At 38.0% G+C, this 24,551-nt stretch overlaps 2 protein-coding genes and 1 pseudogene across 2 annotated transcripts; all 3 read right to left on the bottom strand.

The window, feature by feature from the left end:
• Positions 1-251: 251 nt before the first annotated feature.
• LOC136245204 (zinc finger MYM-type protein 1-like) lies at positions 252-2,756 on the bottom strand. Its single transcript, XM_066036702.1, has 3 exons — positions 1,079-2,756; positions 900-1,011; positions 252-780 (listed from the first exon to the last, which is right to left on the bottom strand). Exons 1-3 carry the CDS (start codon positions 2,754-2,756, stop codon positions 315-317), a joined length of 2,256 nt encoding a protein of 751 aa, XP_065892774.1. The 3' UTR covers positions 252-314.
• A 3,142-nt stretch (positions 2,757-5,898) lies between these two features.
• Positions 5,899-6,819, bottom strand: LOC136245797 (uncharacterized protein KIAA1958-like; annotated as a pseudogene).
• Positions 6,820-11,938: 5,119 nt separating this feature from the next.
• On the bottom strand, positions 11,939-13,400 carry LOC136246025 (uncharacterized). The gene is made up of 2 exons (XM_066037476.1): positions 12,407-13,400; positions 11,939-12,188 (listed from the first exon to the last, which is right to left on the bottom strand). The coding sequence occupies exons 1-2, from the start codon at positions 13,304-13,306 to the stop codon at positions 12,180-12,182; spliced, it is 909 nt and encodes a 302-aa protein (XP_065893548.1). The 5' UTR covers positions 13,307-13,400; the 3' UTR covers positions 11,939-12,179.
• Between the last annotated feature and the right edge of the window lie 11,151 nt (positions 13,401-24,551).

Raw genomic sequence — 24,551 nt, 5'->3', positions numbered from 1 at the left:
AAAACCGCATGTTAGCATAGATCACACAGAAATAAAAGTAATAGCTATGTACTTCAATATACGTGATATCAGTGGCGATTCTAGAAGTGTAGAGCAGGGGGGGCCAGCTTGAATGAATGAATGCATATTGAACTATGAAAGACTGAGAATGCAAAGAAAGTATGCTACACTAGGAGGTTTGGGAATGTCCTTATCCCTGAAAATCTGAGAGCAGCTTCTGTGGACAGTTTATCATGTTGTAATGTATAACATATTATTTACATACCACAGTTTTTGTATAACATATTATTTACATACACAGGTTCCACAGTTGGTTACAATCCAAAGTCAAGCCTTCTGTTTCCAGTATGTACAAAATGTTGCAATATATGTAATCGGCACAACCTTTCTGTCAAATCTTGCTCAACAAAAGGCAACATCAAACCAGCTAGTCTTTCTTGAGTCATAGTTGTTCGGAGTTTTGATTTTAACAAAGTCAATTTTGAAAATGATCGCTCACAACTAGCACTTGTAAATGGTATTGTGCAAAGTGCTACTAACAAACGGGTCAATTCAGTGTAGACTTGTGTCCTATTATTTTCTGCCAGTTGTTTAAGTAATTTGTATGGCTTTTTAGCATCAATGACAGCATTATTTATAAAAAGTGAGCACTCGTGTTTTAATGTAACGGCATCCAATGAAAAGTGACTGGCAATTTGATCAAATTTAGAATCTGAAACAATTTTACGCAATTGTAACTCTCCGAGAAAGCTTAAAAATATCCTTGATTCTTGGTTGAACCTGTAGTTAAACTCATTCAATATAATATCCAGTACCTCATAATAGAATCCAACACGTAAGCTTTCTTCATATGATGAAGAGTATTCATTCTGCCAATTTTCATCTATACGACGGCTAACCTTTCTGCGTCTAGGCTCCAACACTTCCACATTTTTTCCCTAGCAAATTCAACAGCTTTGTCATAATACTCTTTAAATTTTGTTTCATTTCTCATATCTCCAATAGTTTTAACTGTGGTATCAACAACTTGCAATGCACTAACAATGTCAATATCCTCTCTTTGGAGGTAATCACTGACAGTACGACATTTGAATAGTAGGTCTTTCAAAACAAAAAGACAAAGAAAAATAATCAAATTTGAGAATAGAAAATTTAAGCCCACATGCTTCTGCACTGATTCGACCATCGTGACAGTTGTCTTCAATTTCTTCTAATGATTTCATAATGGCTTCAAAATTTTCATACACTGCCTGAACTGCATCACTTCTGCATGCCCACCTTGTGTCAGATAGTTTTTTAAGGGTTTTAACATGAGGCTTTGAACTTAACTCCTTCATAAATGCCACAAGTGTGCTGTGTCTGTGAGGACTGGCTTCAATAAAGGTATAAAGATTCTGTATTACTCCAAAAAAATTTCTACAGCATTGGTTACTAGAAGTTGCTTCTACTAACACTAGATTAACACAATGTGCATAACAGTGACAGTATATGGCCCTGGGTTGAATTTCCTTAACCTTAACCTGAACTCCAGCATGTATGCCCCGCATGTTGCTGGCCCCGTCATAACATTGACCAACTAAATTGTCAGTTGTCAATCCAACTTTTGATAAACCTTTCAACAATATTTGAAACAGTGCCTCTGCAGTAGTGCTGTCAGTAGACTCAACATCTACTAGTCGTTCTTGAATCACATATTGTGAATCAACATACCGTACTACTATTGAAACCTGCTCTTTGTGACTTAAGTCGCTGGCTTCATCCATCATGATGCTAAAATAAACAATTCCTGAAAATTCTTCCTTTAGGAGTGAAATCATGTTGTGATAAATAGCAGATATTAAATCATTTTGAATAGTCATAGAGGTGTATCTTGCATTCCGTGGTCCATCTTCAAAATGTGCTTTCAAAAGTCCATCATATTTAGCTAAAAGCTGTGTTATCTCCAAAAACAAACCTCTGTTGTGAGATTCATTATTTTCTCGATGACCACGTAAGGGATGTCCAAGCAGTAAAATAACATCAATAATACGATGCAGTATCTCTCTATTAGTTTCTTGTTGTTTTTGCAATCTAGAGGAACTTTTAGCACTGGCTTGGTCTAATTGATGATTAATAGGAATTGATGTGAGAAATTCTGCATAAGACAATGCTGACTGCTTATGTACAAGTGAGCTCTGATGTTTTGATAAAAGAGTGGTAGCTTTTTTCCACCTCTGCCCTTGAGTACCGACTGTTGTGAATGCTGTATCCAATTTACCTGAAGTACCGGGAACTGTGTGTCCAAATGCACGACATATAAAACAGTACATTTTGTCCGTAATTGGTGAGTATTCCAGCCAATTATGTGATCTGTACCACCTTGGTAAAAAACATCTTTTCCTACCATTGTGAAGTGTAGATCTGTAATTAGGTAACTGGGGTTGGTAGGGTCCATCCCTAATTCTCACTTGTTTTTCCCGCTCGCTACTAGGAAAGGGTAATGATGGGTCATTGGTGGGGTTTAAATCTACAGTTGGTACAGTACCTGTGCTATTACTTACTCTTGGACAAGGTGGTGAAACTCCACTTACACTAACAGAGTCGCCACTAATACTGGTTCGGATACTTTCACTGTCTGAAACTAACTCTGAATTAAGACGAGATGACGAATGTGTCGACGTAGGATAACCATCCTCAGAGTCTGAGCTGCTTGGGTTATCTACCTTAGAGCGATGAATTAAAAACGGATCAAGAGAACTTTGTATACCACTGGCCATAAAAGCAACAATCCCACAATCAGTTATTAATTATTAATTAAATCCCACAATCGATTTGTTCAAGCTAGTATTTCTTGGAGTATTAAATTATGGACCATCTTGTTGGTATCGTGGTGCTTGGGGAAGTATTAATGTAAGTTTTAAGTAACAAAGCATTGTAGTTGACTTGTCTATGCATGCAGAGTTTGTTTATATGTTGTGGGTGTATTGAATATATAGCTAGGATGGAGGTACTAAAATTTAGCAGGGGGCCATGGCCCCCCCTTAGAGTCGCCTACGCGTGATATACATTCAAACTGTGAGTTTTGACAGACAGTGTAATGTATGGTTAGCTATAAAGATCTGATGAGCTTTAGGTTGTCCTATAATTTAATGAGTTACACATGTTGACGCCTTCTGGGAAGTAACCATACTCTAACAATGCCTTCACAGCAGTAACTATATATTACTGATCAATCATGGCTCATGGGCATGATTTTTCACAGTGTTGTATAAAAGTATTCATATCATTTGTCATTATAGATGACAAATGTTTATTAAGGTACTAATGTTTATAGTTCGGCTGCTGATTTAACATTGCATGAATTTCCAGTCAACATGATAGTAGCACCTCCTTTTACTCTGTCAGAGGTATTATTATATTGATGTGACTCCTTCTAACTGCTGTGCCATGTATGTAGCTACTTGTGTGTAAGTTACCTAGCAATACTCTGAACTGCCAAAGGCTCTATAGATGACAGCTTAAAGCATAGATAGAATGACGGATAGACGGATAGAATGATGTGTGAATATCCACAGGGTCTCAATCATACCAGAGTAGACAATAAGAAGAGATACACTCACTACAAGTAATCAATTACACAGAACACGATCACTGCTCATGTGCAGGTGCCATTTTTTTTGTTGTCCTGGCAAAGTCTGGACACGTGTTTGGTGTGCCTGATAGTGTCGAGAGCTTGTAGTGACTGCTGTTGTGTAATTTGTTGAACTGAAGATTAGAACTGTTATTGAATTGAACTGCCGTTATAATGGCTACAAATGACAGTGATGGAAGAGATGACAATGAAGACAGGAGAGCCTTAGCAGCCAGCCGTCTAGTAGGGACAAGAACATGACAGAAGAAGATGAAATTAGACAAGTGATCATTGGCTTGCATAGCCAAGACCTGTTTGGTGATAGCAGCACCCCAATCAGGAGTGCAAGAAAACAACAAAGGAAAAGGATTACTGGAAAGGAGGCCCCCTCCATAGGCAGGACTCAAAGAAAACAGCATATCTTTCCTCCTGAACCCGGTGCTGGTTCCTCCAGGGATGCCAGCGTGACCATGGAGGATGATTCCACCACCAACACCAACCGCACAACCCCAGAACAGATGACCGGCCACTCACAAGAAATTCAAAGTAGCCAGGAGGACAGTAGCAGAACGGAGAATAAACAGGAACAGAGATCGGCCACCAGGGCCCATAAGGACATTGAGCAATTTGTTACCCAGTTTGTCAATGAAACTGGTGAAGCCTTTCACAGTAGTACTACCACCCGGATGGATAAGGTGGCCAGGGCCAAGAAGGACTTGGTTGCTTATTACATCGAACAAATGAAGCTCAGAGACAGAGCACAAAGGAATCTTAGATTTGCTAAACAGAAATCTGTTAGAGTGCCAAAGGGCATGAGAATCAGGGTGACCCCTGAGTGCCCAGCCAACAAAGATCCAAAGTTCTGTCAGGACTGGGCCAAAGCATTAAGTGAAGCTGAGGAAATTCTATGTAGGTGTTTGGAATTACACCTTGAACAGTTGATAATCAAAATCGACAAGAACATTTGTGTGAAGGTCAACTCGACCCTAGAAATCGTCGAGCCCTTTGTGGAAGGAGATCCCTTGGTCTGTATAAAGGAGACCCTCACTACGGACAATGAAGAAAGGGGCAAAATAAATGAAGCAATCAAAAAACGAAAAAGAGAGAACAACGGCAAAACCGCTGAAGACAATAGCGGCCCACCCAATAAGAAATTCAAGAAGAACGCCAGAAAGGACGATTAAATAACTGTATTCTAATATTATTGCACAAGGGATGTTGGCAGTCAAGACTTGTTCACCAACACAAAACACACCTGTAAAGTCATCATCCTCCTCCAAACAGAGGAAGGACATGCACATGAGCAGAACTGGGGCCCAGGCCACAAGAAAGGCCAGAGAAATACCATCTTCGAACCTCCGGTGGAGAAGGCCACCAGTTCAAAGAAGTTTATAGAGGAGAGCTTGCCCGTGACAACAATGATGACTCCATCAGGAGCGGACAGTCACCGCCAGTGAGGGCGGAGGACACACAACAAGACAGACAAAAAAGACCATAGAAAGCAGAATGATGGGACTGATCAATAACAATGCCAACTCTGGCCAGGCCAGCTGCAGCTTGCAGGCCAGAGCGGTGGAGAAAGCCAAAGAAGACCTTTACGGTTATTACCTTAAGAGAGTGTCCCTCAGGGATAAGGCAGAGACCAACACAGACAACATACAGTCGGCCAAACAGAACACTGGCAGAGTTCCAGCTGATATGCAAATCAAGATACAACCAAATGTACCGGCCAAAGACGATGTAGTCTTCTGCCGTGAATGGGCAGAAGCAGTCGGCAAAGCAGAAATGCACTCTCAGAGTGTATGGAAAATCACCTGGAAAGGTTAATGACCACCATTGACGAGGAGATCCTCAAAAAGACCAATGAGACAATCGAACTAATAGAAGAACACCTAGATGATGATGATGAACAAGATCCGGTGGAAATGGTGGAGGTAACTCTGGCCTCCGCCAATGTCCAACGTGACAAGAATAATGAGGAGTATAGAAAGAGGAGGAGGGAGAACCGCCAGCACAAGAGCAGTCCCCCCAACAAAAAGAAAAAGACAACTGAAGATTGAGACTGTCCAAATAGGCCCATCATGATGTGTAATTAAATTTTTATGAGCACTGATGTAATCATTCTTAGTCAATAATTATTATCTTAGACTCTATTTAGGCTGTTTTGGGTGGGTAATAAATCTCATATACTCCACCTTGTTTTCTAATATACTCCACGCCTTCAGGCACAATATAACACAATACCATATCAGAGATTTATAATATTAATGTAATTGTGTACAATAATAACCATATGCATATTTTAGATATACAGATAACTGTAACTGGCCTGCCAGCCTACTTGGAGAAGGTTATAGATACTGATGAACAATTAGATATGTTGAACACAGGGGCAGAGTTATTTGAAGCACACTCAAGAGATAGATGATGATGCATCTGTGCTCCTGTATTTACATGCATATTATGTTGTACATTATCTGTTGCACTGCAATGCCTCTTCTCATTGTTCAAAATACTTGACAGTTTTTCTTGTTGGTGAGTTGAGGTTCTCTTGTAGCTTCGTACAGCTTCTGTGCTACGATGTCCAGTCCTTTCCATTATTTGTTGTTCATCCACATCATGTTGGTACAGTCTGGTTGTAGTAGTAACTCTAAGTGAGTGGTTAGTATAGTATCCCACCATTCCAGCACTTTTGCACATTCTACCAATGGTTTTTTCTAGTGTAGCATGACCAACTGGTGTAGTGGAATACCACAAATCTTTACTTGGGTTTTTAAGTGGTTGGAGATAAAAGCTATTTGATGGCCGTTCAGGTGGACAATGGCTGTTGTAGAGCTTATAAAGTAGAACAAAACATCTCTTTGGATTTTCAAAGTTTGCATGGTGCATAACAATTTTTTGTTTATTTTTTCTGCCTTTCAGTCCACCGGGATTGTTTTTTGAGACATCTTCTTTATACAGTAGATAAGGTTTTTCACCTGGCTTTTCAATTAGTGTAATTTGTGATGGTTGGTGTCGCAGTTGTCTGTGTTCTTTTCCACCTCGCAATGCAAAATATAACCCATTCATATATACCATTGTGTTTAATAAAGACTGAGGGTTGCCACCACCAAGGATTCCCTTTCCCACATGGCTTCTTCATCCTCACAATTAATGACTTCAGCTTTCCTCTGCTTTGTTCCCAACCCTAATGCTTGTAGCCTTTTCATTTCGAAACTTGATAAATTCTTTATCTTTGAATATGTCAACATTTATTCCACTTATCCTTAAGTATCTCAGGATCCCACAGCATATGTGGTGTAGAGTGTTGGGCGGAAATTCTGTTCCATCTTTTTTCCGAACTTCCAGAATAAAGTAGCACATCCAGTGATTTAACTCAGGTATACTGATATCTTTCAGGTATGGTATTATTGTACCTGTACTTTTTGCTCTTGCAACTACCCATTCATCCCACATGGAAACACAGTACTTGGTATCTTTCCTTGTAGCACTGTATGAGACCCCTATCAAGCAGTTTACATTATTACAAACATTGAGAAGATCCAAAGAAGGGGTGTATGCCCATTGGGTGCTAAATGACTACAGTATATATATACAGCAGCGTAGTCCCTGCTCTACAAAGCTAACAATAACCTTATATTGCACTTCAAGTACCATGCACCATACTATACCAACACGTCCAAGACTTCATCACCAATCCTCCATTTACCAGAACATCTTCATATTTTGTATGAAATGCTATCCCACTAGGGACCTGTGAGAAGGCTACAAAGCCTGTGAATACAGGGAGTCTGAAACGTGTAACTAAAACATTGAATATTATTATATATGAACATTTTCTTCTCCAGAACAATTAAGGAATGGAACACATTTCCTCATGCAATCACTACAGCATCAATTCATGACTATATTTCAATCTAGCGTCTAATTAACTAATCTATTTGTAAGTTCTTTTTTTTCCTGGGTGTATCAGCAGTGCTGCCTATGTCGCAGAGTTATACGCCTTACAGAGATCAACAAATAGAGCTTATTCGTTTGACGTCACACTAAATATTTTCTGTATAATTACAGGTTATCTTCGTGAATGCGTGAAGCAAGAGTGAGTTACAAGCCGAAGAACGCTACTGAAAATAAGAAAGCTGTGGTGCATTTGTTATGTTATTCGTTGCTTAGTAATATCGCTTCGCAGCTGGAAGAAATAGGGCCATTAAACTCCAGCTGCTCGCTGGCTTGTACCGCTGAATTAACCCAGTCCCCTTTATTCCCGCTCTTCAATTGGCTATTACTATAAGTAACTCACTCGGTGTAGCGATTTCCCCCAAGTCTTTCTTTAATTGTGTAAAATCGCAAAAAGTTTCATTTTCTCGCATGGGTCCCATTGATTTTTGCCTCAAAAACATGGTGTATAGTAACCGTTACTAACTTTCTTTAATTGTGTAAAATCACAAAAAGTTTCATTTTCTTGCATGGGTCCCATTGATTTTTGCCTCAAAAACATGGTGTATAGTAACCGTTACTAACTTAAAATGACGTAAAAAGACGTAAACAGATAAACTCTATAGGAGGAATATTTTGCTACAGTGTTCAATGGTCTTCTCCACCAGTTGATGTACACAAAAGACCATGTCCACACAGCCTCTGCCAGCCCTAAAACCACACTGTGAGTCAGCAACAGAGTCTTCCACTACAGTTTGGAGTCTGTCATTGATTACTCTTGCAAACAACTTTCCCATCACATCCAGTAAACTGATACTCCTCTAGTTATCACACACAGACAAATCACCCTTTTTAGGAACTGGCACTAGAGTGGCATCACGTCATTCTACGGGTACCTGTTTCTCTTTCCACACTGTACCAAACAATGACACTATAAAATCCAACAATGGGCCACCACAACACTTTACAATATCAGGTAAGAGGCCATTACCACATTAAGAACACCCTCAAAATGACCTCTCCATCGACCAAGTGTCTCTACTGATCCACAACACAAACTATCATCTTGTTTCCTCACAGCAAAGTGAAACTTGAATGGAATTAGCCTTTTCCTGAAATTGTTCTTACACTCCCAAACTTTGTGTGCTACTTGACGTCTGTGTTAAATTTTTTTGTCTGTCTTGATGGTTTTGGGACTGTAGCCACAGCAAAAAAGTTTATCACGCTTATCAATTAATGGTCTTAACACATCCTCCACCTCGGTAAACCAATCAGGCTAGTGTCTCCTACTTAATCCTAGCATAGTATTACTCACATCTAACAATCCATCTCTAATAACATTCCATTTTGTCAACCCATTAGCATCATCATTCCAATTACTCCTTACCAAAGACACAAAACGATCAGTAAACCAAGACACAAAAGTGGCATTCTTCAGTGGAACAACATTGAATCTACGACTACACACATGCTTGCATTATTGAGAAGATGTTCCTAAAACAAATCACCATGCTGAAAGTTTCTCAATAATACATACACCCGGTAACCCTGAACTAACAGGAGTACCTAGTAACTCAGAACTAACAGGGCACAGTATAGCGTACCTGGTAACCTAGAACTAACAGGGCACAGTGAAGCTACTTGGCCAGGTAATCCAGTCCATTATGCCCATACAGTGAAAGATCAAAAGAAAACTATGATGCAAAATACTGTACTACAAATCTGGTCAGGCATTTCACTTGGCCACGTTCTGGGCTGCCAATATTTCCCAAATTAAGCTAATCATGCACCTGGGGCTTTTTTTTTTTATTTATTATTAATTAGCAAAGCCCACCAGGGGCAACACGCTAATGTGCATTACAAATCACAAATTATTTAGCTTATCTATAATGTTCTTAAAAGTGTCAAGGTTAATTGTGTTGATGTTGTCAATTTTCAAGTTATTCCAATCAATAATTGTTCTTGGCAGAAAAGAATACTTATATAAATCAATTCTGGATTGCAGCTGTGCAAATTTGAGGGGATTATTGGCACGAGTATATGATACAGGGGTTGGCTGGGGTAAACAATGGTTTGGTAGCACCAGTAAGTTTCTTACAATCTTGAATAATAATATAAGTCTAGCATTTCTTCTCCTACTTTTTAAACTTGGCCATTGAAGGTAATTAAGCATATCTGTAATACTGTGTTGTTGACTGGATCTGTGCCATGGTTTATTAAGAACAAATCTTGCAGCTCGGTGTTGGATCATTTCTAATTTGCTAACTGTTGTTTGGTGATAAGGATCCCAGATAGCTGAGCAGTATTCAATAGAAGGTAACAATAATTGTTTGTATAAGTGTTCTTTGATTTGTATTGGGGCATTATATAAATTCCTTTTCAGAAATCCAAGAAGACGGTTTGCCTTTCCACAAATATAGTTAACATGAGGTTCCCATGATAGTGTATGATGGAGGCGGATACCAAGATAGGTGTGCTCTGATACAATATTCAATGGAATATTAGACATTTTATATGTAAAAGTGCTTTTACTGTGGTGGGTTGTAAATTGTAAAATATTGCATTTGGGAATGTTAAATTCCATCAGCCAGTTGCTAGCCCATTGTGTTAAGGAATCTAAGTCATTTTGCAGTATTCTGTGATCGTTGGGCGTAGCTATAGTTTTAAAGAGTAGAATGTCATCAGCAAATAATCTAATTTCACTCTTGATGTTTGTTACAATATCGTTAATGTAAATTAGGAACAACACAGGACCAAGTACGGAACCTTGTGGAACACCAGATGTAACTTGACATGTAGAAGATCTAGAGCCTTCTACTACAACCTGTTGGGTACGACCATGAAGGAAGGACTCTAGCCACTGTAAGACAGTTCCTCTTATACCATAGTAATTTAATTTGTAGAGAAGTCTAGAATGAGCTACTCGGTCGAACGCTTTAGAAAAGTCTAATATAGCAGCATCAACTTGCAGGTTCCTGTCAATATCTTTTGCAATGTCATTAACAGTAATGAGTAGTTGAGTCTCACAGGAATGTTTTGATCTAAATCCAAACTGGTTGTCTGAAAGAATATTGTGGTCCTCCAAATGCTTCATAATTTGACTCACGATGATATGCTCCATTGTTTTACAAACTACTGAGGTGAGTGAGATAGGACGGTAGTTGCCTGGGTGAGCTTTGGAACCTTTTTTAAATATTGGGGTGACATAGGCATGCTTCCATTGTAATGGGACTTCACCAGATTCTAGTGATTGTTTGAAAATATGAGTTAGAATGGGAGATAATTCGGCAGCTGTGGCCTTCAGTACATACGGATGCAAGGAGTCAGGTCCTGGGGATTTGGATGTGTCACAGGTACTTAACAAGTTGTAGACTCCTTGTTCGGTAATCTCAAATGTAGGTAAAGATGGAAATAAGGATGGACCTTTGTCAGGAATGTTACTATTATCTTCGGATGTAAAGACAGACTGAAAGTGTTGATTGAGGGTGTCTGCTTTTTCCACAGGATTGGTTATGATATGACCATTTATAGGATTTATTAATGTACTAATACCATTGTTTTCTTGTTTTCGTGACTTGATGTAGTGCCATAAAGACTTTTGTTACTGTCTGGTGATGAAGTTAGGTTTGTCAGGTAGGATTTGTGTTGGTACTTTAGTTTATGATCTATCTCTTTTTGTAATGATTTATATTCATTCCAGTCACTATCTCGACAATAACGTTTTGCTCTTCTATAAACTCTTTGCTTTTTACGTATGAGTCGTTTTAAAGCAGAAGACAGCCAGGGAAGGTGAATTCTTGTACTTAATTTCTTGGTAGGAGTATGAGTGTTTATTATTTCTTGTAAATTTTGTAAGAAGAAGGACCAATTTTCATCTAAGCTTTGGGGTGATGCTTAATTTATTTCAAAGTAATCATGTGACAAGTCTGATAATTCCTCTCTTATTTTTTCCCAGTCAGCTAGCTTGTAAAGGTAAACAGTTCTGGGATGTTGTTTGATTACACGTTTAGGAATCTTGATGGATACTAAAACAGCGTCGTGGTCACTCAAGCCTGGAAGTGGTTCACATGATATCACAGAGTTAGGATTAGTAGTAAAGCATAAGTCTAAAACATTTTGAGCTCTTGTAGGGAAGGTGACTAACTGAGACAGTTGGTAGTTGTGTGATAAGTCAATAAGTCTTTCACGAAAGTGACATGATACATAGGAATTTATTAGTGTACTGTTTTCCCAGTCAATACCTGGACAATTAAAGTCACCTCCAAGAATGATGTGAGTGTGGGGATACTTTTGCTTAATCGTGTCTATGGAAGACTGCAAGTTGTCGAGTATTGTATCACTTGAGTGAGGAGGACAGTAAAAGGAGCCAACGATAAAGTTATTGTTCTTGTCAAGATGAACGTGAGCCCACACTATTTCAATAGTTGAATTGTCATTAATTTGTGTACATGGTATAGAGCTCTTTATGGAAATAAACACACCACCACCAGAAGTGTTTCTGTCTTTTCTGTATGTTTGATAATTATTTGGGAAAACCTCAGAGTTTAGAATAGATTCATTCAAATGTGATTCTGTCCCTATAATGATGTCAATTGCATAGGTAACCAGAAAAACTTCAAGTTGGGTTCGTTTGTTAGTAACACTACAGAAATTTACAATAGAGAGTTTCAAATCACTTAATACATTATTTGAGTTTGGGTTATTAGTAGAGTTATTAAATACCTGTGAATTTGAGTCAGGATTTGAGTTAGTTATAGTGGAAACAGGGAGTCAGGATGACTCCATGCTTGTGGCAGAGGTATTATTAAGTGGCTGTGCTGATACAGTTACATACTCTAATTTGTTACCATCTGTACTCACTTTGCAGTGAAGCTTGTTGTTGAGGTATAAGGAATCATTTCTTATTTTGATGTATCTCCGTTCGGTACCATTGTCAATTAGGGATCTCCTCTCCTTCAACAATAAGCGTTCCTTTTGACGCTCCTGGGGAGTTAGATCAGGTTTTATGTAGATTGGAGCTTCAAGCTTAGACTTAGAACTTAGGATGTCAATTGCTGTGTTTGAACGAAGGAACTTCACCAGAAGGGGTCTGGGACGCTCACTCTTTTGGTCATACTTGCCGAGACGATACAAATCTTTTATATCACTAGGTTCAATGTCAATATCAGTTGCGGACAGAGCCTCCATCACGTTTTCCATGTCCTTTTTCATTCGGAGTTGTCTGTTGGTATTTTGGGGATTTTCTGCTACACCATACACAACGATGTTGAATTTCCTATCAATGTTGGTGGCATTTTGATAGACAGTGTTTGAAACTTTGTCAACAACTGGAGCACGAACAGTTTGAGAAGAAGTCTGCTGTGGTTGATTAACAAGGTCTAGTTTGCGTTTAAGATCATTTAGAGAAGTTTGAAGTGTAGTAATGGTCGACATTAAGCTGTCTATTTCTGCCTTCTGTGCTTGGATCTCACAGTATAGACAGAAGAACGTGTGTTCTTCGCCAGCATCTCTTAATGTCGCGAAGTTCGTTGCTGATAACCCAGTGCATCTACGATGTACCCACGCGTCACAGTAGCCTTCACAATAGATTGCATCATCACCTTTCCTGTGCTTTGTAGCTTCTTTAATTACTTCATCGCATATTGGGCAAGTACTGTTTCTTTTGGGTTTCTTCTCGCGCTGGTTTGAGCTGTCTTTAGATCTCGGTCGTTTCAACGGCAGTAAACCTGGACTGGGAGTTGAAATTGCGTTCAACGACATTTCTGTTCACGAAGGGGAAGGAAAGCACAACTTTTCTTCAGGAATATCTTCTTGGCAGCTTACTTTCAAGGAGACGACAAAAGTAGCTGCATACCACAATTGAAATTTTTTTTTTTTTTTTTTTTTTTTTTTTGGAAGCTTGGCCATCATAATAGGATGTTAACTCAAAGTTCAATATGTATATGATTAGACAGATATGTAAATATGTTTATAATATGTACGTACCAGACTAGCAGTGTTGGGCAAGTTACTTTGTAAAAGTAACGAGTTACATATTACTTGCAACTGAACTATTTAGTTACAGTTACATATTACCCATAAAATAAAGTAACTATAATAATATTACATATTATATTACTTTGTGTCCACAGCCTTAAGTTGAAACTACCACTTTATCACGTGACATGATTGCGTTGTTGGACAATGAGCAAATCTTGGTTATAAGTAAGAAGCTGGTGAATAAGCTTCATTAAGTAGGCTTCGTTACTTCGTTGTAGCTAGGCATTACTCAGAAGATAACAAATGAGATTAGTAACTTTGTTACTTGTAGTAATTGTATTGCATAATATAAACAGTTGCGAACCTGCAGTTCGATTTGACTCTAATAAGTGGGATAAAGATACAGAGAACTACAGCTAAAATGGCGACTGTAAAGACAAAATGAAACAACAGCGAAGTATTTAAGGGATGATACGGATTTAAGGGAGGCAACAATAGGGAATGCAAGTGGCCTGGCAAACCCAAAACTTTTGAACACGCAAGGGTACATGTTTTTAAAGAAACGGCAAAATGGTGTGCCTATGTACTAATACATCCTTCTACAGTAGCAGCATCTTCTTTAGGTGCAAAAGATGATCACAAGTTTCATAATGAGAATTGCTGTTTCCAGGACATTTTTGTTAAGAAATGCAATGCGGATCAGATGGCTTAAGTACATGAATTGGCAACAAAGTTGAATTCACATTGATGTAACTCTTCCTCAGCACTATTAAGCAACTCATATGTCTCAGCAGTCATTCTTACAAGCAAATCTTAAACAGATTCTTATAAGCATATCATAAACAGATATAGTTGGATATCCAGCAATTTTTCCTTATATTCCTGCTCTATACTATCGTAGCTTAAAGCAGCATAATTATAAACCACCATAAGCAACAGAGTGCACCTTTATGTAAAATTCATTAGTTTTGTTAAGGTAATATATCATCCCTAAACTACTTTTCACAGGAGCTAGGGTCGTTGGGTAAGATTCTCTAACCTATCTGCTGATTCTGTCCACTATGCTAGTATACACTGGAGCCTTCATGCATGCTCCAGAAGCAAGTAATGTATGCATTTTTGAGCAAGTAGCTCAGTGTGTGTTATTCAAAAAAGATTGTAGGAAGAATGGACTACAAGAGCCTAAAGCAGATGGAGCCTTGATATTTGATGAGGTCAAGATAGCCTGTCAGTTAATGTGGATCTCCCAGAGTCACCAGCTGGTGGGGGGTTAGCAATGGCATCAGAGGATATGGCCTGTCTGAATGACACTTTCTGTATCCTCCAGGATCCCAAAGCCAGCCAATCAGCAAACATTGTTGGTCCTTGCCACACTAAATAGTCTGTTAGGATCCTGCTTGCAGAAGTTTAAATTTTACAGGGGGGGGTTCCTGAACCCCCCGGAACCCCCCTCCCTACGCCCCTACTCCAAACAAGATCTTTTGGATTATTTGCCCATCTCATCATGTAACAGTATAGCATGAATGGATGATGGTTTGCTTTTCGTACGTATATAGCTCAGCTGTTAATAAGTATAAAAACATGGTTCTGTAACTAGACACCTGTATGATTCAGTGGCAAATCAGTCTTAAAAGCAAGAATCTTTCCCTTGATGCAAGAGTTCACCATTACAGAGAGAGTTTTAAAACACTGGACCAAGCCTTCTCCACAGCTTATTTCTCCTGTCCCAAAGCAAGTACAGCTTGTTAAAATGCATAGTTCCCTTATGCCTCATGCTACTGTAGCGAGGATTCATAGAAGGACTTTCCACCTTAATTTCCAGTATCTCGATTTGACCATTGCTTCTTCTTGTCAACATCCGACATTGCAGCTACCTAGCTATTCTAATTACAAAAATGTAGCTAAAAATAACAAAGCAACGTGTTTACATAGCTTTTATAGTATTTTGACTCCCACCTTTATTGCCACTTTACGTCTAACGGGATAAAGTGAGTGCCAATTTGTGCGGCTAGTGCCAAGCTGATTTTACAAGGATCTTAAATTTTTTTTAAAATTATCACTCATATTTTGTCTTCCATAATTTTGTCTTCCATAGTTGAGTTTTTTTTTGCAAAGACTGAACGACTGTGGTGTTACTTAATTAGTTCAAATGTCTACACATATTAGGATCAATGAGAATGACCAATCAAATGCATTAAACTTATGACCAATCAGATGTGAGTGCAAAGCTAAACACTTCTCTTTTGTCCCACTATGGGAAGACAATATAATTAACCTTATTGTGAATATTATTAACCTTATTGTGAATAGTATTAACCTTATTGTGAATATCATTAACTCTGTATGAGATCACTGTTTTCTCTCTTTGCTGTATGTAAACCGCTTGGTGTAGCCACAAGTGAGCCTGGGTATTATCACTACCTTGCCCACGAAGATAGTAGTAGAGATGACAAATTTTATGAGGTGGAGAGAGTGGTTGCAAAGAGAGTAGTGGAAGTAAGTCTTAGATGTGATAAAACTAATAACATAATGTAGCTAAGTCAGTAGCCATGTTCATGGTCACTTGTCCCTTGGACTCAGCTTGCAATGAAAGACTGCCACAGATCGCAAGTAAGGGAAAGTGGAGTACCAAAAGAATGTGTCTGTGTTTGAGCCAAGCTTGTTTTGAGCATATTATGGGAGTTGCCTGTTATCATGAACCTCGATAGGGGGTTCATAATAGGGATCACCCAAGTTTTTACAAAAACTCTAATAAAACGCATGCCTGAAAACCACCTTAGAAAGCATCCTCCTACTCAAAACAACCCTCTTGTGGTTATTTACAATGAGTATTGGTCCACTAGTAAGTATCAAGTGTAAAGGAAACAGTATGTGTATTTGGGACAGTTTTGGAGCATAATCATAATCCCATGCATAATTATGTAGCATTTCACCGTATGCATACAGGGTAAGTGAGCTAAGCTATATAGCTACAACCCTATAGGCCACCTTCGATTCACACAAACTATACATGTTAAGTTATGGTAAATTTAATACTAGAGCAACTTTTGGTATATCTGGTTCATAGGTGGTGGAGACAGGGGGAAGGGGGCATGGCCCCTCCACTTTTATGTGACACTGTTTGCAAGAGAAGATCAAGATAATCTAATAGAACAGTCAGGATCTGGATACTCTAATAGAGCATTCGGATACTCTAATAGAGCATTCACATGCAGTATTCAGAGAAGCAGTGTAGCAAGCTACTTAGTTACATATGTGTAGTTATAAATAGGAGATATAATTTGTGGAGAGCAACTATTGTCAGCAAGCAGTGACATTTTTTCGGTCTTCACGTTACAGCTGGCCTGACCCCCTCACTCTTTGGCCTGCCCCTGATCTGGTTCCTGTACAGATATTTTCTGCAAAAATGTAACAGCATGTTTAATTTACTTTGATATTTGTGTATATGGAATGACGTGCAAAGTTAGTCAATATTATAGATTAAAAGAATACCATGCCAAATTACTCAAGGCCATTCGACATATCACTACAATGAATAAATGTGCCATTGCTCGTGACAAAAAGTGTTTTAAATCACTTTACTATTATGTGTACACTGTACAACACATGCTTCTTCCAGGGTGACAAATTATCTGCATGGTGTAATATAGGACTAGAATGATTCCAGATGAATATAGCAGTAGTATAGTAGTAGTAGTAGTAGTACGTAGCAGTACACACATATAGCAGTAGTGTATGATGAATGTAGGTCAATAAGCTAATTTTCGCTGCTCATATGTAGTTTTACGTAAATTTGCACTAGCTGTTCACCATTAAAAGTAGCTACTTGAGTGCTCCACTATGAAAACATTTTCACTGAAATGATTATAAATAATATACCCTACAGGCAGTAGAGTATATTGCAATATATATGATAAAGCATACATTTCATGAATTAGTCTACCACTGCAATGCTTACCTAAATAATGCCGCAGTAAAACAGTTTCCACTCAGAAAATATTCATGTGTTAAATTATCTATGTATAGCAATTTGACTATAACGCACTTGGAATACTTTTACGCAGGTTTATTATGTGCACAGGTAGTAACATCTCATGCGATGAGCAGTTTTACATGCCAAAAGACGAAAGCTTCTGAAACCAAAAAGTGGATGCTCAAGCATGATGAAATTACAAATGAAGGATTTAGACAGGTATAGTACTTTGTATGCAATTTCTGCTTGTGCCACCTATTGACAAGAGACACTATTTAGGTTGTTTTGGGTGAGTAATAAATCCCTTATACTCCACCTTGTTTTTTTTCCTATATACTCCACGCTTTCAGGCACAATATAATATAAACTTTGGTCCATACAAATGTACATAAAGAGTGTTGTATGACAATCTCTAGCATTACAAATTTTCCATTACATATATATAATAGATCTCCGAATACTCTGCAACCTGCAGAATATGGATCGGCATCATTTCTTGGAAAAGGGAAGTGCTGTCTCCCTAACATCTACAGAAAAGGACAATATAAACTACCTCACGAAGAACAATTTTGAAGAAATTTCAAATCCTGAAGCAAGAAGCTATAACAGATGCATTGTAAACAACAGAAAAATATGCACAAGATGTTATGGTAGTGACAAGAAGCGAAATAACTACACAATTTCTTTTGAAAATGATGGTACACTGAACTACAAACTAATAGAAATGTTTATCTATGTTGGAAACCATCACCTTGCTTTTGTAACAAGCCTAAAAGTTGTCGGAAAAGGGCCTGATAGAAGTTTTGATGATTGCATTACAGAACAAACAAAAGAAATATTATTTGAAGATTACCTAGCCTTTGAAGAAGACCACGGGATGGTTATTTTTAGTAACCAAATTAGGAAGTTGTGTTGTAATCTTAGTAGTTCTAGCTGTAACCTTATAACATTACCTGTAAATAGTATTGAAATACCTGTAAATAGTATTGATTTGTCAACAAACAGCTGACATGTTTTTGTACACAATATTATGATACTTCAATATAGTTACTGTATGTATAATTATCACATCATAAAATCTATGTGTTATAAGCTAAACTCTCTATATCAATTTCAAGTATTTCTGAGAGGCAAAGGTTAGCCATTGCTATAAAATTTGTGCAACAAAAATTATATGGGTAATATAATACTAAACGTGTAATATGTGCTGAAAATTTCACGGCAAAGCAGTAATTCAATACAAAGTTATGACGCATCAAAGTTAGCCACAGTCAGAGGATCTTTACCGTGACAGATTAAAGTAGTGTCATCTGCATACTGGAGAAGTATTCCATCAGAAACAGTTGAAGGTAGAGTATTAATGTATATCAAGAACAACAATGGCCCCAAAGCACTGCCCTGAGGGATACCACCATAAATCATCTTCCAGGAAGAAAACTTCCCTTGACATTTAACACGGTGAAATCTATTAGTCAAATAGTTCTTAAACCAACTCAATGTAGTAATCGACACACCCAACTCAGAAAGTCTTTGAAGCAATATACAATGGTCCAGTGAGTCAAACGCTTTCTTCGAGTCTAAAAAGGCAACACAAACTGAGTCAATTGAATTAGAAATAATATCAACAGCTACTCTTAGAATATCCTCAGTAGACCTTCCAAACCTGTATGCCACCTGATGGATATAACTGTGCAGTACTCTCTAGATACCTAGACAATTCAGTAGCTACCAACTTCTCCAAAACCTTCACAACTACTGAAACAACTGCTATTGGCCTGTAATTAGTAGCATCATCTGTAGAGTCACCCTTATGTACTGGAGTGATATGAGACTTCTTCCACTCCAGTGGAATGACACCTGTCCAAAGTGATTCATTATACAATGCAGTAAGTGGCTCAACTATCTCATTGGATATCTCCTTTAAAAAACATGCAGACAAGCCATCAGGACCAGTGGCCTTAGTGGTATTTAATGATGACAAATAGGCCAAACAGTAGAAACAGAATCTCTGGGAAAACAAACTGGCTAAAAACATCTGCTGTGGACTGAGATGGTAAATCATATTCACCAGCACTTCTGTGCTGCTTAGTAACAGCAACATTCTGAAAGTGACTTTCAATGTATATCAAGATTATGCTCTAGAGTTGGCTGAATTATTAGAGTATATCAGTCCTTCCTTAGAGTAAATGACTGCTCTATTAGAGTATCTCGATATTATTTCCATGAAGTGTATAATCAGCTGGCTATAACTAGTTGGACATATTGACAATTCAATGAGAAGGATTCTTGCAAGAAAACAAATTTTTGATCAACATTATTACGTACAACATAGTCTTACATATTTTCTTGCAAGAGATATACATAAGTAATATTTTCTTGAAAGACTTCTGCAAAATTCTGTTTAAGTATTATTTTCTTGCAGGATTCTTGCAGGAAATCATATCACAGGTACATTCCTGCAAGACTGTGCAAAATCTTGATGAAATACTATTACTATTCTTGCAAGAACTTTCAGACAAATCTTGGTACATCGAATATTCTGCAAAATGTTCAAGATCCTGCAGGATCCTGCACAGTCTTGCAGGATCATTTTGCCTGGGGTACTTTTCTGGAACCTCCATGCAGGCTGTAACCATGGGTTCTCAGTGCTTTTCGGCTGTCAGTTCCGGTCTCATCAATAAACACAAGCATTTCCTGTTTGCACTCTGACACATCTAACATAAACTTTAGTCGGAGAAATGCGGACCTCTGTGTTGCTACTAAACTCAGCTTTTAGTAAGTGAAATTGATTTTGGGTAAAAACTTGCAGATTGTAGAGACATCAATACTGAACAGCAGTTGTTGTGAAAGCAACTTCTGTAAGTAGAGTCCCAGGGTTCTCCACAACAAAGTTACACTGCTAAGCAGTTAGCTTTCTAAATGCCTTCTCCTTTGGGTATTGCTTACTAGACACAGAACCGGTGGTTTGAAACAAACCTGCTATTCTGCTAACTGTTGATTTGTCAATTCCCAAATTTTTGGCCACTCTATTATGCGTATATTGTAAACCTTCAACTTGCCACATTACCCTGAACCATAAATCGTGACTGTAAGGTTTTGTTCGGTGTCGTTCGTAAGTCGTCATCAAGGTCATCGTTAGCTAACTAGTTAAGATCGTTACTGAGTAAATTACCCAGCTAACTACAGTATTGTATGCGTTTTATTATTCAAAACACGCGCATGGCCAGTAGTTGCAAAGACAATGCAATTTCCTGTAGAAGACATGGCTGATGTAGAGGATGTGACTAATGTAGAAGATGGGGCTGACCTGGATGTAGCTGGTATTGACGATGTCATCGGTGATTTTCTAGGAAGCAAATCACAATCTACAAGATCACAATACTTGTGCGTACCCTGTTGTTGTCAGTAATGAATGCTTTTTGCATAATCTCCAGAAATTCCTAAATCTCTCTCTTAGCTTGCTGGAAATGCAATTTCTAATGTGTTTTGATAAAAACACAGCAAATGTTTTGCTCCAGGAAACTCATGTGAAAAGCATCGCCTATTGCTTTCTCGCCATCTGTACCAAATGCTACAAAACGATTAAGCTGCTGACAAACTCCAACACCAGAAGTAAGGAAATTACACAAGGGACCTAATGAATAAACAACTTTCGGAGGTGTGGCATTCCGTTTAATATTTGGAATAATACAAATCTGCCTTCACTTTTACATCATTACCTGGGTATAGGAAAAAGTATCTTTTAAATTTTTTTCCATCAAGGATTCCATTGTGCCAGCTACAGTCATCCTGGAGCTAACGTAGTTAAGAAGCTCTGGGAGGTAACCATTTTTATGTAAAACTGTATACATTACCTGATGTTTTATTTTAAAAGATTTCAAAGATACCTGATCAAATAAACCCTTTCATTGGCTATAACAGGTTGCATGAAAAGGTAACCAATTAGTGTTACACCTATATGCATATTTTCACATTTACCAATACCTATTTTTCACTCATTCTTGTAGTCGATATGCCGATATTTACTGATATTCTAGGTCAGGGGAGAAGGGGAAAAATCATCTAAGTTTATGTGTGTGTTTGTGTATAAAATTAATTTCAACAATTGCGTGGGTGGCCGATTCTACAATGTTTGCTACTGGTGTGCCACTAACCCTTTCATGGAAATAGAAGCCAAGTAGTTATAAAACACCTAAGTCAGCTTCTCAAATGGAATGAAGGTGGGATTTTAGACCCTTTGCAAATAGTGATTGGTTATTTGCGTGGGCGCATGCAAAATTTGGTGGAACACTTAATTGAAAATTTCAGAGATTTGAAAAAAAATTTTCTTTGTACACTTTGATAAAGTAACTATTAAGTAGGGCTGAGCGATACTGCCATTTTAGTATCACGATCGATACTAAAGCCACTATTCACGATACTGAATAGTTCACGATACTTACAAATAAGACAATCATAGCTGGTGCTACATAGCATATTGCTCAGCATTCCTGCAGGAAGTCCTTATAGGTGATAGCAAACTAGCCACTATCATCATAGTTTACAGTAACAGTTATTGTAACACATGCTTTGAGGTTGTTATGGTGTTCACACCTCTCTGCAGGGGAAACCAGATGGGTGGACTTAATCATTTACAAGGATTCTTAGCCTAGTACTACATAACAGATGGATTTTTAATGACAGTAATGTACAGGGATGGTATCACGATAGTTAATAACAAAATATCGCGATATCGATACTTTCAAAATATCGCGATATATCGCTAAAACGGTAGTATCGCTCAGCCCTACTATTAAGCCTTCTTGCTGTAAAATTTCACACCCATAGCATCTTTATTCTACGAGATATACTCAATTATATCAGACCATGTAGTAGTTTCACATTACCTGGAACACCAATTTAATTACAAATTGGGTGATTTCTTCATTCCCAAAACCTAACATTTTCTTGTCTTTAGACTATAATACAAGTAATTTAACAAAATTGGGTCACATATTTGAAAGGCTTTGGCTTGTCAGGGCTGAAATTATTCCTGCTGCTATTGGTGCTGTGAGTCCTAAGTTTGATGGCTGGCTGAAAACTCTACTCTGACAGTCATTCTGAGTTGCAACTAACTAGACTCTGTTTTACATCACCATCAGCTGTAAAGAAAATGTCTCATTCCATTGAAGTAGGTCTTGACAAACTGTCAAAGTGCCTAAATTCAGTTATGCAACAGCTAAGCGACAATACAATCTCTTGAGCGCAAGCTAGCTGTAGAATGTCCTACTTCAGCTGTTATTAGTAAGAAGAGAGTAGTTCCACAAGTTGTTAAAGTAAGCTGCTTCATTACTTTGATAATAATTTATGTTTATTCTTTCATTAGACTGAAACAAAGAAAGTATACAAAACATTGTTGGATGGAGAAAATTTTGCAGAATTTGACCTGTCACCTAGGTAAAAATCGTTTAGACGACATGGTTTAGTTAACGGTTAGTTTTAGAGCTAGGTGGAAAGATGATACCAACCAGCATGCAGTTGAAGTTTTAGTCAAGGAATTGAAAGGAAACAACAAGTCATTTTCAAGATCTCACATACGTGGTAAGATAATTTGTTGACACTGAGCCCCTTTCACAGATGCTGCTAAAACATACTTTTAAAGTTAATTTCAAGAAGCTACCTTGAAAAGAAACGGGAAACATGAACAGAAGAACAACTTGAAAACCCTGCAAAGTATTCAGAAAGGATTGTATGAAATTCAGCAAACATTTCATTATGTAACTCCACTACTATAGTGAGATTGTATTAATGGTCCATTTATATCTAACATTTTACTGCACAGCACTAGTGCTTAAGAAATTCTTGTAAAGCACTCTAATAAAGTACTCATCCACTCAACAATGTGTTTTTTTAAAAACTGGTACACATGTACATGTACATGGTTAATAGCACATGTACATGTATCTTGGTGACATTAAAGCATGCCATTCAGTGTTGCAGTACCAGTCTTAAAAAATAAAGAATTCCATTAGGCAAGATGCACACAGATGCTCTGTGGGTCTAAACAATTGATTTTAAGTTTATTAGACTACTGAGAGGTGGTTAGGCTATTCTATTTTTAGTGTTAGCTTTAAACGGCTTTCATGCACAGAACATGGTGCTGTACCTTGTATCCGGTACTTACAAAGTACAAAATATTGAATGATAGCCTTATTTACATTACCTATTTACCAGCTCTTCTACAGTCTTCAATTTTTTAGAAGTAATTTCAGTTTACCAAATGTCTGTCAAATATGTGGTTTTATCTGTCAAATATGTGGTTTTATCTGTCAAATATGTGGTTTTTAATGCATGTTGATACCGTGTTACGTTCAAACTGTAGCTGACTATTCTGTTAGAGTATCTAGATCTTTTAATAATTTTGGTCTGGCATTTTGCCAGACTATTCCTCTGCTCCATACCCAGGGATAGAGGCCACTCTTATGAATTGTTAGTCACATTTCAGAATGTATATTGTTTTAAAAAATCTGGTGGCACGTATGTACCGTATATGACCGTATTAAAGCCGGGCTCAAATACACGTAGGGGCTCAAATATATGCTGGGTACAACTAGGAGACTGTCATAATAAATGCCGGGGTTCATTTAAACGCCGGGGTGCTAATGGTATGTACTGAAAGGGGTTCTAAACTCGTGTCAGCTGCTAACTATACAGCGATGTCTCGTCACCAGTCTTATGATGTCTTGTCTTGTTCGACTATGCCTTCTCTTCTGGTGATGGCCATAGCATATTTATCGTGGTCATTGTCATCTTTCCACCCGACTTCCAATGTTTCACCCAGCAGAGGAGTCCAAATGGGTTTATGTACGTGATGGGCTATGGATTTCGTATTTCGTAGGTACTTGTACTGACACCTGTCATTCTCAACAAGTGGCTAGTAAGAAATAAACGCCGGGGTCCAAATTAACGCCGGTCTCGTTTAAACGCTGGGTCAAAAATGATTTATAGGAAATAAACGCCCGGGCTTCTATACGGTCATATACGGTATGTGTTTAGCAGAGTATAATAAGTTGA

This window comes from Dysidea avara, chromosome 15, assembly GCF_963678975.1.
Source record: "Dysidea avara chromosome 15, odDysAvar1.4, whole genome shotgun sequence".
Classification (NCBI taxonomy): domain Eukaryota; kingdom Metazoa; phylum Porifera; class Demospongiae; order Dictyoceratida; family Dysideidae; genus Dysidea; species Dysidea avara.
The sequence above is the reverse complement of the archived record's forward strand: the minus strand, read 5'-3'. Positions and strand labels throughout refer to the sequence as shown.

What these genes read in the sequence shown, in the direction of transcription:
- LOC136246025 (XM_066037476.1), bottom strand. Translation starts at nt 13,306, where the DNA reads ATGTCGTTGAACGCAATTTCAACTCCCAGTCCAGGTTTACTGCCGTTG.
- LOC136245204 (XM_066036702.1), bottom strand. Translation starts at nt 2,756, where the DNA reads ATGGCCAGTGGTATACAAAGTTCTCTTGATCCGTTTTTAATTCATCGC. An exon ending in TACTATTCAAATGTCGTACT is followed by an intron (nt 1,012 to 1,078) that starts GTCAGTGATTAC and finishes TTGATACCACAG; the next exon opens with TTAAAACTATTGGAGATATG. An exon ending in TGGAGCCTAGACGCAGAAAG is followed by an intron (nt 781 to 899) that starts GTTAGCCGTCGT and finishes GTTTAACTACAG; the next exon opens with GTTCAACCAAGAATCAAGGA.